Below are 16,635 nucleotides of genomic sequence, written 5' to 3'. Positions count from 1 at the left end.
GAACTGCAAGAACTCGAAATTTCGCAAATTTTCTCTATTTTCTGATCCTTCTTCCGAGTTAATGGGCCCAAACAATCTGAAGCTTGAATTATATAGGTCCAATTAGGTGCCTTTGATAGCTTCAGATAAAAATTTTGATTTAATTATGGTAATAATTGAATTGACAGGTTGCATAGTTGAATAAGTCGAACTTTACTAAAGTCAGCCATTGATCAAAAGCGAACACGATCTTGATGAGTAAAAATTCGGGATTGTACAAGTCCTAAAAGGAATTTTATTGTTTATATAACGTGGTTCCTTTGTAATTTGAATCCCAATCGTGTTGGATAAATGAACAAGACTATTTAGTTCTACATAAATAAATCTAATGGACCGTGAAAGAACGTACATATTCAATACAAATTCCATTACTTGAGAGAGTTCTTGATATCATAATATTTTCTTGTGAGTTCTTGAGGATTAGGAATTTGATAATTGGTCCCATAAATCAGGTGCAACCAGGTTGTGGAGAAGATCGGAGATAAGATCTCAGTGTTAGAAGTTTGTAGATCAAGGAAGGAGTAATTATTCGATGGGATCTAATTTGAAAGCTTGCAAATCAATCAACCTCAAGACAGAAGATAAAGAAATTAATTGCTCGGAATAGGTGTAACATCCAAACACTAATGTGACAATTAATTAGAAATGCAACACATAGTAATCTAGTAAAGATCTGGTCTATTAATCTTATGTTGAATTATTTTTTTCCTAATCCTAACGGACCAGTTTTCAAAAAGTGGCAATAGAGTATAGGTCTAGAATCATGTGTTGTAATTCTAATTCTTGATTTATTGCATGATTTTATAGTTGAGCAATTCCTAGGGTTGTTTTATGCGTTTATTTGAATGATTGGATTTATTTATGGATAAATAAATTTATGGATGGTTGATGAATGAAATATTATTCAATTTTTTTCCATTAAAATGAGGCACAAGAGAAACAAGATTGATGGACGTTATTTTTTTTCTTTTTCAAGGCTTTAATTACAGTTTGAAGGCAAGATAATTTGGAGATATATAATCTGAAATTCACTTCGTATTTGCATTACAAAATATTGCTACATGTGCTTCTATTTGTACATACTAAGAATTCAAGATGACTCTTCAAACAACGAAGTTCTACGAGACACTCAATTAGATCCGATACATGAATTATTCATAAGAAAAAACACCATGGATACATCATTACTTAAAATGACAGAAACCAAAATGAGCTAACAACACATTTGAGACACCTTATTCAAAGTACTCTATAGTAAGACCTATAAAATTTTTAATGTCTTTTCTTCCTCAATGGATTCCTCCTTATCAAACATGCTCTGAACTTGGCAAAACGGGATTTCTTCGTATATTCATCAAATATCCCGGCTCCATAAGTACGTTGGGTCATCTCAATCAAGAGAGGAAACTGCAAGATAGAGAAAAGAACTATTGGAATCGTTGTAAGGACGATGATAGGAACGGTGACCCAAGACAAATTCTCATGAAGAATCAAATACAATGCAGAACCAAAGGATGCCATCATGGTAACAATCGAAAGGAACAAACTCGTCAGTCCTGATATTAATTTTGTCGGTAAGGACTTGAGAAAATCATCTTCTGCATAACGCGCTGTAAGAATTCCCAAGAAAATCAACAGTGATGTACTTGAACTGAACATCGACAGGGCATTCGAAATCATGAAAATCAAGAAGGGAATCCTTTGAGTTTCCAGCATTGTTGGCATTCCCGTGTCATTTTTATTACCACCTGGTACTGTGAAAGCTGTTGTGAACATTACAGCAGCAATTAGAGTTGCCACTATCATGCTTGACCCTGCTGTATTTTTCATCCAGTCCTCGGCTTTTTTGGCTAACCTCTCGTGCTCTTCAGTGAATAAAACTTTCGGTGTTTTGTTGTGGCTGTTTAGTTCCTCTTTGAGTTTGGGTTGTACCATGCTCCCAACTTCCTGCATATTGGAAGAAATAACATAGAATGACGATTCAATTTCAGATAAGTTAGATGAATGTGTAGCATTAGAGTAAACAAAATATTGTGAATTTTAGGGACGAAATCAGTGCACAATTTTTCATAAATAGATGCTGACAAGACTTGAATTATGCCTTTAATTATTTTCACAATAATATCATATTGAATTATCTCATCTAAAGTTTAAACTTTCAGAGAAAAAAGACAAATTTATTTATGTGAATTATGTCTTCGATAATTGTCACCTATTTATGAGAACTGTGCAGGTGTTATAGAGAGGGAACACATTTAATATAAAATTCAAATAAATAAATTTATGATATCTTTCATCAGCTTAAGTTTGCAGAAGAAATGGCTCGAATAACAATCATAACAGTATACATACACATGCATTCACACACACACACTCACGTAACCGAGCAAAGTACTTTACCTTAAACCATTGCAGTTCCCTTTGCATTTGTAGTGCTGCTCCAGTTACAATATCAAGTCGAGAAGGAGGAGACAATTTTGCAGCAAGATGTAAATAATTGTTGCCAAAAATATCATACCTCATTCCCATTAAACACTTCTCTTTTCCTAAAGTAAATATGAGGCCAAAAATCTTCTCTTGACGCGATATAATTGCGTTCGAAAAAATTGTTCTCCCTTTTTTATCTTTTCTCCATATAATTTCTGGTGCACATTTAATCATTTCATCTATCAATTCAAAAATTCCATTCTTTATGGCATCATTTATTATTTTATCCAAGTCCATTTTTTCGAGCTCTGGTTTGCTCAATTGTAACATTTTTTTAAACACAATCCTCAGGAATTTCCTAACTTGGACATGGACTGACTTCCTTCGGTATATGTAACGGATCCCTGGAACTGAAAATTAATAAAAATAATATTAAATAACGTTTCATGTGTAATTGATTTTCAGTACACGTGTAGCAGAAACTATATATATAGGAAGATAATACATACCAATGGACCGCAATATCACCCAACCCAGTTTGCGTACCAACTCTAGAGCTGCACAACAAGAATTTATTTAGAGGTGTCAAAATGTAGTGGGTTATCAAAGCCTAGGGCCACTTGACACATGAAAGCACAGTCGGACTAGGACATGGTGCAGTCAGCCCAAATGTACCGTTAACACATGGGTCCACATGTTCAAAATAAATTTAAAAAGGCTTAGGCATAGGATGCACTGGCTGATCCGAGCTAGTGAAGGTTCAAGAGTCATACTCGCCTAATTTATACCTCTAAACTAAATTTAGGATGTGTGAAGAAAACCTGAAAAAAGGGGAGGAGTGTGACATAATCTGATGTACCTTGAGTAGTTATAGTTAGGCCACCATGTGCCATCATTCCTGCCAAATCTTCGTCGTTTGATTCAGGAATTTGAATGTTGTAATCATGACTAGTACTTGATGTTTGCATTTCTACAAGCTCTTCATGTACTCTTACACCTTGTGTAAAAAGTTCAGACAAGGAATACTTTTCAAAACGATCATATTCAATAAGTGAGTTTATGGCACATTTGTATATTGTAGTAGACAGTACGAATAAGAAACTAAGGATCTGTTCGATTGCAAAGATGGAATTTGGATGGAAAGAAAACAAATTTCAGGAAATTGAATTGCCTAGAAATTGTTTTCCTAGAAATTGTAAATTATTGTGTTTGATTGATATAATTTTCCACATGAAAAATGTTAAAATAAAAGTATTTTTTGATGTTCATCTTACTTTGTTTAACACGAAAATTGTCAATTAAAGGGATAGAATTTATTGGTATTGGGGATGAAATTTGTTTCCATCGCAAAAAAATAAAAAAATATAAATAATAAGAAAATCATCTATTTTTTGGTGCTCGTTTGGCTTTGTTTTACATGAATTTTGTCAATTAAAGGGATAAATTGTTTTATAATAATTCTTAGAATTTGTTTCCATTGTAAAAGAAAATAATAATAATAATAATAATAATAATAATAATAATAATAATAATAATAATAATAATAATAATAAATGAAAAAAATTAAAAAATCGCTACAGTAACCCAAAAAACGAATTCTCACCAATGTGGTGAGAATTCGAATTCAAGAAAAAGATGGAAAATGTTGACGTGGCGGCCAAAGGTGTAAAATGAATTCCTTGAAAAGTTTTGTCAATCAAACAGGCCAAACGTGGAAGTTAGAAGTAGTTTTCCATTTTCCCTAGAAAAAAAGGGCTATCAAACAGCCCCTAAACTTTATCTAAATGTACCCTTATGATACATTGTTTGTGAATGAAATTAACACGTGACCAATTACATACTTACAGTAATAGATCAATTTTTCCCAAAATGAAAGTTCAGTCCCACTAGGAAATGCAGAAGGCCTTTGAGCCAATAATTTGAGAGCATAATTATCATTAACATCTGGGATAACACCCAACTGTGGATACTTTTCCAATAGCAACAAAGCAACATCTACAGTAACAAAATAGCCAAAATTAGGTATACATCTCTAGAGAATTAAGCCCAAATCTCAATTGTGATAGCAACTTTTACTAAAACAAAATCAAAAAACATATAGCCTCCATTTGACAAACTTATAAATCAATTTATAAAGAGGAATAGTACTGGGACCCACTAAATTTTTGAAAGTAATGATTCAAATTAATGCTTGACTTTAACTAGGTTTATTAAGCATATTATAAGTTGTATCCAAACAGAAATTTTCAGTGTTTCATGCTCAATTGGAGAAGCACGTTGTGAAACAAAACTACCATCAACAAAATTGAAAATCCTATGTATACGCATTACTATTACGTTTATCTACAATTGACGAAATTAACAGAGAGCCGATCATGCTACATTGCCATGGAATTTTAAATTCACACTAAGCAAACTCTGATTGGCAGTTAGACAAAAAATTATTTTAACATTACCAATCTTAATATGCCATCTCACCCGTGGTACAATTCCATGGCAATATCCCAAGGGGCTTTATCCTCATAGAGCATGATTAGACTCCACATTATGCATTCACTTACCATAAATATCAGCACTAATAAGGTAATTAAGTAGTGTGACTCCATTTGCACCCTTTTCAGGACTCAGCACATCTTTTGGCGTCTTATTGTATAAATAATGAACCATGCCCTTCTGTCTATACAATGCAACCACCATCACAGGAAGTTGCCCATATTCTTGTCCTGCAGTTTCTATTGTAACTAATTCTTCGTTCTTGCTTACCATTTCCTTAGCCAGTTCTGTCGCACCACAGATTGCAGCAAAAGATAAGGTTGTAGCTCCATGTTCATTTTTCTGTTCTAACTCTTTTGGGCCCATCAATTTTACAAGTTTTTTCGCAATTTCAGTCTGTCCAGATAAAGTTGCCATGTGTAGAGCTGTCTCTTTGTGTGATGAAACACTTTCAGTAAATGGCAGTTTCTTTTCTTGAAAGAAACCTTCTATATCATGCCAATTACCTTTTTCAATTGCCTCGTATAAGGGCCCGTATTCAAGGTACTCGCTCAACCCTGCAAACAATGAAGTCAGCCTAAATGTGATGGAGTTGTGTCAAATGCAGATTTCACTAAATAAGAGAGAAGATTGGCACCACCACATTGTTCTTTGCTCATTTTTAATGATTGAGAACCTATAGTGCAATTTCACATTTCTTATAACACAATAAAATTTTAGACGGCCTAGTTCATCACAAAGATTGAGAAATTACCATTATCTTCGACTCGACTTTCTTTGTCATGATCTCCTTGTTCTGCTAACTGAGTCCATACGTAGTTAGCATTAATGTCGACATTTTTAAACTTCGAATATATTGCTTGTCCACATGAAAGTTGAATTGCATGCAAAGCCAAAGCATTCTGTTTCTTCCATTTTTCATGCTCTTGTTTATTTGTCTTATCTGGTTCAATCTCCTGAGCAGAGACAACACCCCAAAGCCCATTCCCAACCAAATAATTTGTCAAGCAATTTTTCCAACTTATAAAGTTATCCTCAGTTAGCTTCTCTGACACAATTCCCAAACCTGCTAGATTATGCCTTCTATCTGTTCGCCAATCAAAATGAAAGTTCAGTGATAAACTTAAAAAAGAATTGATGACTAAATGAAACAGTGTTGTAAGTTGGGTGACAAACAGTGCTTTCAAATTGTTCGAGAAAGTTGAAGTGCTCGGCATTGTAAAGGGCCCACAAAAAGTAATATATTCTTGATTACTTTACGAGTTTATTCAAAGCACAATATTGAGAATGTTAATTGAACTAGAAATTCAATAATAGAGCTTGAGATGAAAAGGAAACTTGAGGGAAAAAACTATAAACACACCAAATCATGCAAAGTAAACTAAAATCATCTTACTTGACTTTAATTTTGTCATCTTCTCTCACTAGGATAACACTTGTAGGTATGATATGATCATCAAGAAGGGCAATCAGTCTTTATAGACGTAATTCACTCTATGCTTAAGTAAGGTACATTTTTTATTTATTTACTTATACTTTTTGTCTTTTCTCCTTTTCTTTATTCTTCTTTGCTATCCAGGTGTATTCCAAAAGAAATTACTCTCAACTTCTTGGGAGGCCCACAATGTGCTTCACATTGTTGTCCACAGAGCTGATGTATTATTCTTCTTTACTATCCAAAAAATTGGTATATTCCAAAAAATTATTCTTAACTTCTTGGAGGGCCAACAATGTGCTTCACGTTGTTGTCAACAGAACTGGTGTATTATTCTTCTTTTCTGTCCACGGAACTGTTGTTTTCCAAAGAAATTATTCTTAACTTTTTGGAGGGCCAACAATGTTCTTCACTCAATGTTGTCCAGTGAACTGGTGTATTATTCTTCTTTGCTGTCCACAGAACTGTTGTATTCCAAAAGAAATTATTCTCAGCTTCTCGAAAGGCCAACAATGTGCTTCACATTGTTGTCCACAGAACTAGTGTATTCCAAAAGAAATTATTCTCAACTTCTTATAAAGTTATCCTCAGTTAGCTTCTCCGACACAATTCCCAGACCCGCTAGATTTTTCCTTCTATCTGTTCGCCAATCAAAATGAAAGTTCAGTGATAAACTTAAAAAAGAATTGATGACTAAATGAAATAGTGATGTAAGTTGGGTGACAAGCACTGCTTTCAAATTGTTCGAGAAAGTTGAAGTGCCCGGCATTGTAAATGGACCGCAAAAGGTAATATATTCTTGATTACTTCATGAGTTTTATTCAAATCACAATATCGAGAATGTTAAATGAACTAGAAATTCAATAATAGGGCTCAAGATGAAAAGGAAAATTGAGAAAAAAAACACTATAAACACACCAAATCATGCAAAGTAAATTAAAATCATCTTACTTGATTTTAATTTTGTCATCTTCTCTCACTGGGATAACACTTGTAAGTATGCTATGATCATCAAGAAGGGCAATCAATCTTTATAGATGCATAATATAGAATTACTCTATGCTTAAGTAAGGTACATTTTTTATTTATTTACTTTTAGTTTTTATCTTCTTTCCTTTTCTTTACTCTTCGTTGCTGTCCGCAGAACTGGTGTATTCCAACAGAAATTACTCTCAACTTCTTGAAGGGCCAACAATGTGCTTCCCATTGTTGTCCACAGAACTGGAGTATTTTTCTTCTTTGCTGTCCATAGAACTGGTGTATTCCAAGGAAATTATTCTTAACTTCTTGGAGGGCCAACAATGTGCTTCACATTGTTGTCCACAGAACTGGTGTATTATTCTTCTTTGATGTCCATAGAACTGGTGTATTTCAAAGAATTTATTCTTAACTTCTTGGAGGGCTAACAATGTGCTTCACTCAATGTTGTCCATAGAACTAGTGTATTATTCTTATTTGCTGTCCACAGAACTGGTGTATTCCGAAGTAATTATTCTTAACTTTTTGAGGGCGAACAATGTACTTCACTCAATGTTGTCCACAGAACTAGTTTATTCAAAAAGAATTTATTCTCAACTTCTTTTAAAGTTATCCTCAGTTAGCTTCTCCGACACAATTCCCAGACCTGCTAGATTATGCCTTCTATCTACTTGTCAATCAAAATGAAAGTTCAGTGGTAAACTTAAAAAAGAATTGATGACTAAATGAAACAGTGCTATAAGTTAGGTGACAAACAGTGCTTTCAAATTGTTCGAGAAAGTTGAAGTGCCCGACATTGTAAAGGGACCACAAAAAGTAATATATTCTTGATTACTTCACGAGTTTATTCAAAGCACAATATCGAGAATGTTAATTGTACTAGCAATTCAATAATGGAGCTCAAGATGAAAAGGAAACTTGAGGGGGGGGGGGACTATAAACACAACAAATCATGCAAAGTAAATTAAAATCATCTGACTTGACTTTAATTTTGTCATCTTCTCTCTGGGATAACACTTGTAAGTATGCTATGATCATCAAGAAGGGCAATCAGTCTTTATAGATGCATAATATAGAATTACTTTATGCTTAAGTAAGGTACATTTTTTTATTTACTTTTACTTTTTGTCTTCTTTCCTTTTTTTAACCTTCTTTGTTGTCCACAAAACTGGTGTATTCCAAAGAAATTATTCTCAACTTCTTGGAGGGCCAACAATGTGCCTCACATTGTGCAGACAAACAAAATTTACCCAAAAAAAAGGAAAAAGAAAAAAATTCGTTCCTAATTGAAATGTTTTCAGTTTTTTCATTTTTTTTCCTTTTAGTTAAATTCACCATGACAAAGTAAAAGTATTTATTTACTAAAATAAAAATAAAATACCAATTTAGGAGGAAAACATTTATCCTAACTTCGGGATATTGTTTTCTGATTGGTAATCTTTTAAATACACAAATAATATTCAAAATATAATGGATTATGCTACACCTTTTAATATATTTTGTGAGGTGTTCTAGTTAAATAGGAAAATTTATACAACAGAGCAGCCTAGAGAGCTTGTGTAATTTACTCAAATAAAATGTTTTTTCATAGATAGGAAACATTTTATTTAGAGAAAATTACATAAGTGGGTCATCTTTAAATTGGTTAGATGCTTCTACGGCCCACAGTCTATCATAGTCTACATCAGCCATTTAGCTTAAATTTCACAAGATAATAGTAGTTTGGCCTACTTTAATTGGGCCTAGTAGTGGTGGCCCAAGTGCTAAGCAGCAGAATATGGATCTTTTTATGTGGAAATTACAAAAATCCAGGTATTTAAAAATGACAATGCAAAAATCAAGTTGAAAGTTTTTTTAATTAGAAATCAGGTATTATATATTTATACCCACCCCACCCAAAGAAACTCTAAACAAATTCATATCCTCGTCTTTCTCTCTCTCTCGCAGCCCTCTTCACCTGTACTCATTTATTTTCTCTCTACCCATTTCGATTCATCTTCATCCCCGTTGTGTATCATTCATCGTCGGTTCCATCAATCTCCAGTCAGTCTACCATATTTACCTGACGATATGTTGTGGCGATGCTTGGATATGAGCGCTGTTGCAGCAAACTGTGCTCGCGCTCAGATCTTAGTCGTTGCAGCGACATTCAGTCTCAAATCGATGCTGTGAGATAGTGGTGTAGCTGGTTGCGATGATGGTGGGTGAGGATGCAGTGGTGGTGGCATGCTAGTGTGTAGTGGTGTGTTGATCAATTTGCAGTGGTTCAAATGTGGTGTAGTGGGTTGGTGGCTTCGAATCTGGTTTGTAGGGCACCGTGAGTACAGTGGTGTTGGCGGTGTCATGATTTAGGTGGTGATGTTGAGGTTGGGAGGTACCGATGGTGTATTGTTTGAAGTTTCTAACAGTGGTTGTGTTAGGAGACGTGGTTATGTTGGTGAGGTTGTGGGTTGGGGTGTTGTGTGATTGGTGGTGACGGTCTTGGTCGTTTTTGGCGACGATCGAGGTGGTGGTTGGTGGTTGGAGATTTGATAGAGGTAGTGGTGGATCGGGATCAAGGTGGGGTGGTTGGGGTTGATTGCCGGTGTTTTTTTTTTTGTTGGTGATGGTCCATGACCTTAAAATTTGGTCCGTAACCTTAAAATTTGATAATCTGTGACTGAAAAATAATCTGTGACCTTAAATTTTGATGATATGTGACTAAAAAATAATCTGTAACCTGAAAATTTTTGATCTGTGACCTCGAAAAATTTTGTGACCAATTAATTTGATGATATGTGGCGAATAAATAAATTTGTGACCAATAATTGTTAAACTGTGACTTTATTATATTTATTTAATAAATATTATAATTAATTAAATTCATACCTGAATTTTGAATTTTCAACCTAGGTTTTGAAATGGTGTAAATAATACATCTGACATATGAATTTTTTCCTCTTTTTATTGGGGGATAGTTGGCCCAATGAGTCTAATTGAAGGTTAAAATTTCACACGATCTTGACAAGTTAAAATTTGGGTGTGGCCAACTCCTAAAATGAATTTTGTTATGAATATAACTTGGTTATCAAGTTTCCATTATAATTTGAATAAAATACAATTTCCATTACCTAAGTGGGTATGAAGCTTGTAGATCAAGGAAAGAACAATTATTGGATGGGATCTAGTTTGGAAGTTTGCGAATCAATCAACATCAAGCAAGAAGATAAACAAATTAATTGCTTGAAATAGTCGTAACTTCTAGACACGTCTGTGGTGATTAGTTAGAAATGCAATAAATAGGTGTTTTTTTTTTTTGGGGTGTTCCCTAACCCCAAAAAGAGATATCAGAGTATAGGTCTAGAATTGTTTATTTTCTGAAATTCTAATTCTTGATTTATTGCATGATTTTATAGTTGAGTGTTTTCGAGGGTTGTTCTATGCATTTATTTGAATAGTTGGATTTATTTGTGGATGAATAAATGTCTATATGGTTGATAAATGAAGTAATTATCAAATTTTTTCCATTAAAATGAGGCATAGGGGAAACCAGATTATTGGACACGTTATGCTTGGTGTACATAGTTTTTTTTCCATTAAATGTCTATAAGTTTTTTTTCTTTTTTCAAAGCTCTAATGTCAGTTTGAATACACAGAGATATATAAACTGAAATTCACTACTTATTTTGCATTAAAAAATATTACATCATGTGGTTCTATTTATACATGCTAAAAATTCAAGATTATTCCTCAAATAATGGAATTATTCTAGAAAATGTGAGGGTCAAATTTGATTTATTCCAGCAGAACAGGCACATATGGTCTAATACAATACTGGAGAAATAGAATTCATCAATGACATGCGGCTAAAAGGAAAACATTTCACCCAGTTGAATTTATATGGAAAAAAACACCATGGACACACTAACATTTTAATGACAGAAACAAAACTGAACTAAGAGCACATTTGGGACACCATATTCAATATTACTGCTAAGAATGACTGATAAGATTTTTTTTCTTCCTCAATAGTGTTAAGTGCTATTTTTTCCACCATATTAAACGTCTCTGACCTAATCAAAACAGAAATTATATATAATTAAAATGCGTAGTGGGAAATTATATATGTAGGAAGATTATACATAACAAGGAATTGTAATATCTCCCAACCGAATTTGTGCACCAACTCTAGAGCTGCCCGACATGAATTTACTTAGAGGTGTTAAACTGGGTTATCAAAGCTTAGAGCCAGCTAACGCATGAAAGCACAGCCAGTCCCATCACAGGCCATGGCATGATCAGCCCACATCTACAGTTGGCTGGGCTCAACTTTGAAGGCCCATGGGTCCACATGTCTTTAAAAAGAGACTTCGGTCCAGGATGGACTGGCGGAGTTGATAGAGGGATGGTCCAGGAGTCGTCATGGCCTAATTTATACCAAATCCATGTTCCATCGTTTCCATTATATCTTCATCGCTTGATTCACAAACAATAATAGTAGAGGTTTGCATTTCTACATGCTCTATGTCATGACTGTCCCAAGGTAAATGTACTCTTACACCTTGTGTAAAAAGTACAGACATGGATTACTTTTCAAAATGATCACGTTCAACATGTACATTTATAGCAAGTTGGTAATGTTGTATGAGACAGCATGAAAAAGAAACTAAAATTTATCTAGATGTGTTCTCATGGTACATTGTTTGTGAATGAAATGACTAGGAGAGCATTTTTGTACTTACTATAATAGATCCGTCTTTCCCAAAATGCCAGTTTAGTCCCACTGGGAAATGCAGAAGGTTTCTGAGCCAATATTCAGAGAGGGAAATTGTCAACATGATCTGGGGTAACACACGACTTTGGATACTTTTCAATAGCATAGAAGCAATATCTACAGTAAGCAAACAGCCAGAATTAGGTATCATGTCATGGGGATTGAGCCATAATCTCAATTGAGACTGCAACTTTACTAAAATAAAATCAGAAAATATATAGCCTCCATTTGACAAATTTATAAATCAATTTGTAAAGTGGAATACTAGCGGGATCTACTAAATTTTTTTATTATAATAAATAGTAATTATAAATGTTTGTTCGAAAATAATATTTGACTTTAACAAATTTATTAACCATATTATAAATTGTATTCAAATAGAGATTTTCACGCTCAGTGTGAGAACTGAGTCTTCACTAACGTGAAACAAAATGATTGTCTACAAATTATTCTACATGTGTGTGAACATTATATTTATCTGTAATTGATAGATTTTACACAATATGATTAGACTCCACAAATTATACGTCCACATACCATAAATTTCAGCATTAATAAGGCAGTGTGACTCCATTTTCACTCTTTTCAGGACTCAGCTCATCTTTCGACATCACGCTGTATAAATAACGAACCATGTCCTTTTTTCCATGCAATGCAGCCATAATCATATGAAGTTGCCCATTTTTATAATCTACTTTGCTATTTTAAATAAATTTTTGTTCTTATATATCATTTTCTTGGCTAGTTTTGTCGCACCACACATCTCAGCACGGGACAAGGCTTTCAAGATTTTATGTAACTTCAGTCTGTCCAAAACAAAGTTGCAATGTATAGAGTTGTGTGTTTGTGTCCAAAACAAACTCTTACCCTAATGGCCTCTGGATTTCATCGAATGAAATCTACTATAGAATGCCACTTCCCTTCTTCAATTGCCTTGTACAAGGGCTCATAATCAATGTACTTTACCGAACCTGCAAACAATGACACCGACCTGTATGTGAGGAGATTGTGTCGAATACAAAGTTCATTAAATTAAAGGAAAGTTTGGCGCCACCACATTGTTCTTGTGTGTTTGATTACATTTATTTTTCATGAAAAATTTCAGTTTTTCATCCAAATTTCTACTTGGGGTGTTTGATTCCTATTTTTCTCCATGGAAAATATTTTTCTTGGGTGGAGGTGGTTTTCATTTTCTTCAAAACAAGGAAAATATTTTCTTTTTTAGGTGATATTTTCCATGTCAATCAAACACACTCTAAGTGTTAAATTTTATGGATAGCTACCCAAGATTGCATGATAATTTAAAGGAGATTTGAACGATTTTCATGTTTGAAAACTTTTTGTGCAAATGTTATAAAGAGGTTGATAACTAACATGCTCGTTTTTCACTAATTGAGAACCAATAGTGCAATTTCATGTTTCTTATAGCATGATAAGATTTTAGATGGGCTAGTTCCTCATAAGGTTGATAAGTGCTTTTTGTGCACTTATTCGGACCATAATACTAAGTTTTTATGTCATGAAACTATTGAATTTTACTTAACTTGGATTAATTTACTTCTATGTTTAGTTACAGGCTCATTTTGAAGCAATGGGAAAGAGAAAAAGGATAAATTGGCCATTGAATGGAAGTTTGGATACGAATTCTATGCCCCCATTTGGTCCCACTCTTTAGCCACAAAAATGAAAAATATGACCATTATCCATCACATCAAGCTACTATATTTGACTATCTATCTCTTGTGTGAGTCTCGTAACTGCTATATTTTTCATTCTCATTCTTAGAAAAATGAGAATTAAACGGGCCTTACATGTTAGAAATTGAAAGGCTTGAATTGAACTAAAAAATGAATTGATTGTGCAATTAATTGGACTAGAGGTCAGTATGCACATTCTAAAATAATGTTGGACAATGGTGCAAATTACAATTTAATATAGCAAGAACCAATTGAAAATTGTTATCAAAATGAATTTTGACATACACTTTGATTGGAACTAAAATTTAACTGGGTTTGGACTTTGTTGACGTCAAAAATTTTATGGACTATTTTTGAGCCAACTTTAAGAAAAATGACACTTTGTAGTGATAATGAAAGGTAAAATTGTACAATGTGTAGGTGTGGAAGGCTTAGCTTGCCCTAAAAGGGAACCATTTCCCACTATTTATAGGGGCCCTTAGCCGAAATTATGTCATGTCAATCAAATCGGCCACTTGTACTAAGCTCGAACAATGTGTCGCCGCTCTCTACCTTGATTGGTCGGTGAGGTAGGTTCGTCATCATGTCAATGTTTCCTTTAGGTGATGATGGCCTGCAAGGGATAAGGGAACCAAGGTGGTTAATTGGTAGGTTTGGATAGTGCTGATGTCATCTTCAACAAGTGTGTGTGATTGATTGGGTGATAGGAGAAGAGTGAAGAATCTTCAATTATTATGTCTTTTGGGATTACGGCGATAGTGGACCGAGCTGAACTTATGTAGTCGACCTGGTTTATGTATGAGATGGGTCTTGCGAACATTAAATGTGAGATCGTAGGTCGGTGGTCAACAGATACCCGACAAGTCAATATTACTTTAGAGGACGACTGACCTCTAGACTCAGCTAGTACTTTTTCCTAGAAGTGTCATTATTGCAATACCAGGTGTCATGCTTCTATTGGGGCTGAGCTGCACAGCACCTTTCATGGCATCTTTGGAAAGTTTTGTCAAAACGACGTAGTTTTGACTGGGTGAATCGGATCCGTCCATTTTCCCTCATTTTCTTCATCCAACGGTCAAGGTGGAGTCTTTTGGTTTTCCTTCATTTTAAATCCTTTTCTACCTTTCATTTCACCATTTACTCTGTGCAATCATTCTCTCCAAAGTAGCAAGAAATTTTTTTAGTGCGTCTTTTTTTCTTCTGAGTGAGGTCGTCCGTTCTCAATTCCTAAGTATTCCTTTGCTTCTTCTCTTCAGCCTTTTCATGAGCTCCAACGAGTCTAAGGTACACTTCTGGGAAACCAGCTCTTTTTCTAGGTATTCCTTTGCTACTTCTCTTATTTTCTTTTCTCTTCAGCCTTTTCATAAGCTCCGACAAGTCTAGGGTATATTCTTGGAGAAACCAGAAAGAAGACTCGGTCCCTCCCATTTCTAGTTCTCCGTCTAGTTGCCAGGAAATCTTAACCCCTATTCCTATTTCAATAGTTAACCCAGTAGATCTAGAGCGCCTTGTGATTATGGAATCAGATCGTGATGGTTCGAGAGGAGAGGAGGTCGGCTCCTACGCGGGTAGTGAGAGGAATAACCCTGAGGAGTGGGAGGCAAACTCATATAAGTCGATTGTAACAGGTGATTTGTTAGCGAGCTGGCAAGCTAGGTATGACATTTCGAGCTTGATAATAATGATAATCCCTAAACCTTCTGACCCCGCACTAACGCTTCCCCAAGGAGATGTGTTCTCTGAATTCGACCATTTTACATACCGAGCTTAGACTGCCCATTTCTAGAGTCATTCATAAGTTCCTATCCTTTTGGGGTATAGCTTCCACTTAGCTATGCCCCAACAGGTGGTAAACTTTAATCATCCCCTTAATCTTGTGGAATAGGTTAGGAAATCCCGAGCTGAGTGCAACGCAGTTTAATTCCCTTTTCACATTCAAGAAGGATGGAATCGGTTGTTGGCATACCAGTGTTAGGCCGAGGATGGGTGATTCCTTAGTGCTGGACACTCCCTCCTCCATCAAGAAGTGGAAGGAGAAATTCTTTTACGTGTCAGGAGAGTGGTAGTTTCACCTGTCGAAGTGAATAGGGAGGATGGTCCCCATACTCTACCATTCTTTATGTAAGTAACTATCTTTTGATGCTATGGTTGAAGTAACTGGTGAAGTAATATTAAACTTTGCCTTGTTTTGCAGATTACAGGAAGGCGACTTTGAAAAAGGACACTCAGAGATGAGCTGAGGAGATAAGGGCCTTGCTGAAGAGACAGAGTTCCTGTAAGTACGTGATCTCGAATTCCAACCTCTTCCGAGTGTGTTTAATCCAAACAAGAGTCCTAAGTCCGTCCATGGTTGGAACATTGACTTCCATCCCAGCTAGTTCAAGTAAGGATTAAGTTACTTTTTATGGGAGAGCTGGTTATTTTTTATAAAAATGCTAAATGTTGTATTTATTTGTGTTTTTCAGCTCATAATCCAGAAATGCTGGGATATAAGCCAACTAAGGTAGCAACTGCTTCTGCTAAAGGGAACAAGAGAGAGGTTCCATCGGTGGTGAGCTTAGCTTCAGAGAAGACAGGGAAGGACGTCCAACCTCTAAAGAGGTACCGCCCTGAGCTGTCCTTTGAAAGCTTGCCTCCTCGACCTCGCCTTTGGTGCAGTCAAGCTCGCCAGCTACAGCTCTTTACACAGAGTGGTCTCCGGTTCCCACTACTATTGCAGTCACGCTGACCTTGGGCCCTTTCAATCACATCAGTTGCTGATTGTGCCAGTTCATCGAGATCGCATGAACGACACTTTAGGAAGAATTTATATT

General features: G+C 35.1%; 1 protein-coding gene and 1 long non-coding RNA gene across 4 annotated transcripts; one reads left to right on the top strand and one right to left on the bottom strand.

Moving 5' to 3' along the window:
• Positions 1 to 1,075: 1,075 nt before the first annotated feature.
• Positions 1,076 to 8,371, bottom strand: LOC111369924. Of its 3 annotated transcripts, none has more exons than XM_022991672.1 (8): positions 8,352 to 8,371; positions 5,714 to 6,046; positions 5,028 to 5,516; positions 4,312 to 4,461; positions 3,326 to 3,463; positions 2,976 to 3,023; positions 2,440 to 2,876; positions 1,076 to 1,986 (listed from the first exon to the last, which is right to left on the bottom strand). In XM_022991672.1, the coding sequence occupies exons 1-8, from the start codon at positions 8,368 to 8,370 to the stop codon at positions 1,312 to 1,314; spliced, it is 2,289 nt and encodes a 762-aa protein (XP_022847440.1). In that variant the 5' UTR covers position 8,371; the 3' UTR covers positions 1,076 to 1,311. The 3 variants fall into 3 exon arrangements, with proteins under 3 accessions (XP_022847440.1, XP_022847433.1, XP_022847426.1); XM_022991665.1 differs by lacking the exon at positions 8,352 to 8,371 and adding an exon at positions 6,356 to 7,577; XM_022991658.1 differs by lacking the exon at positions 8,352 to 8,371 and having other exon boundaries at positions 5,714 to 6,330.
• A 6,773-nt stretch (positions 8,372 to 15,144) lies between these two features.
• On the top strand, positions 15,145 to 16,416 carry LOC111376447. The gene is made up of 3 exons (XR_002699485.1): positions 15,145 to 15,943; positions 16,017 to 16,205; positions 16,288 to 16,416. It is a non-coding gene; the product is annotated as an uncharacterized LOC111376447 (long non-coding RNA).
• The last annotated feature ends 219 nt before the right edge of the window (positions 16,417 to 16,635 follow it).

Source organism: Olea europaea, chromosome 2 (genome assembly GCF_002742605.1).
Source record: "Olea europaea var. sylvestris chromosome 2, O_europaea_v1, whole genome shotgun sequence".
Lineage (NCBI taxonomy): Eukaryota > Viridiplantae > Streptophyta > Magnoliopsida > Lamiales > Oleaceae > Olea > Olea europaea.
The sequence above is the reverse complement of the archived record's forward strand: the minus strand, read 5'-3'. Positions and strand labels throughout refer to the sequence as shown.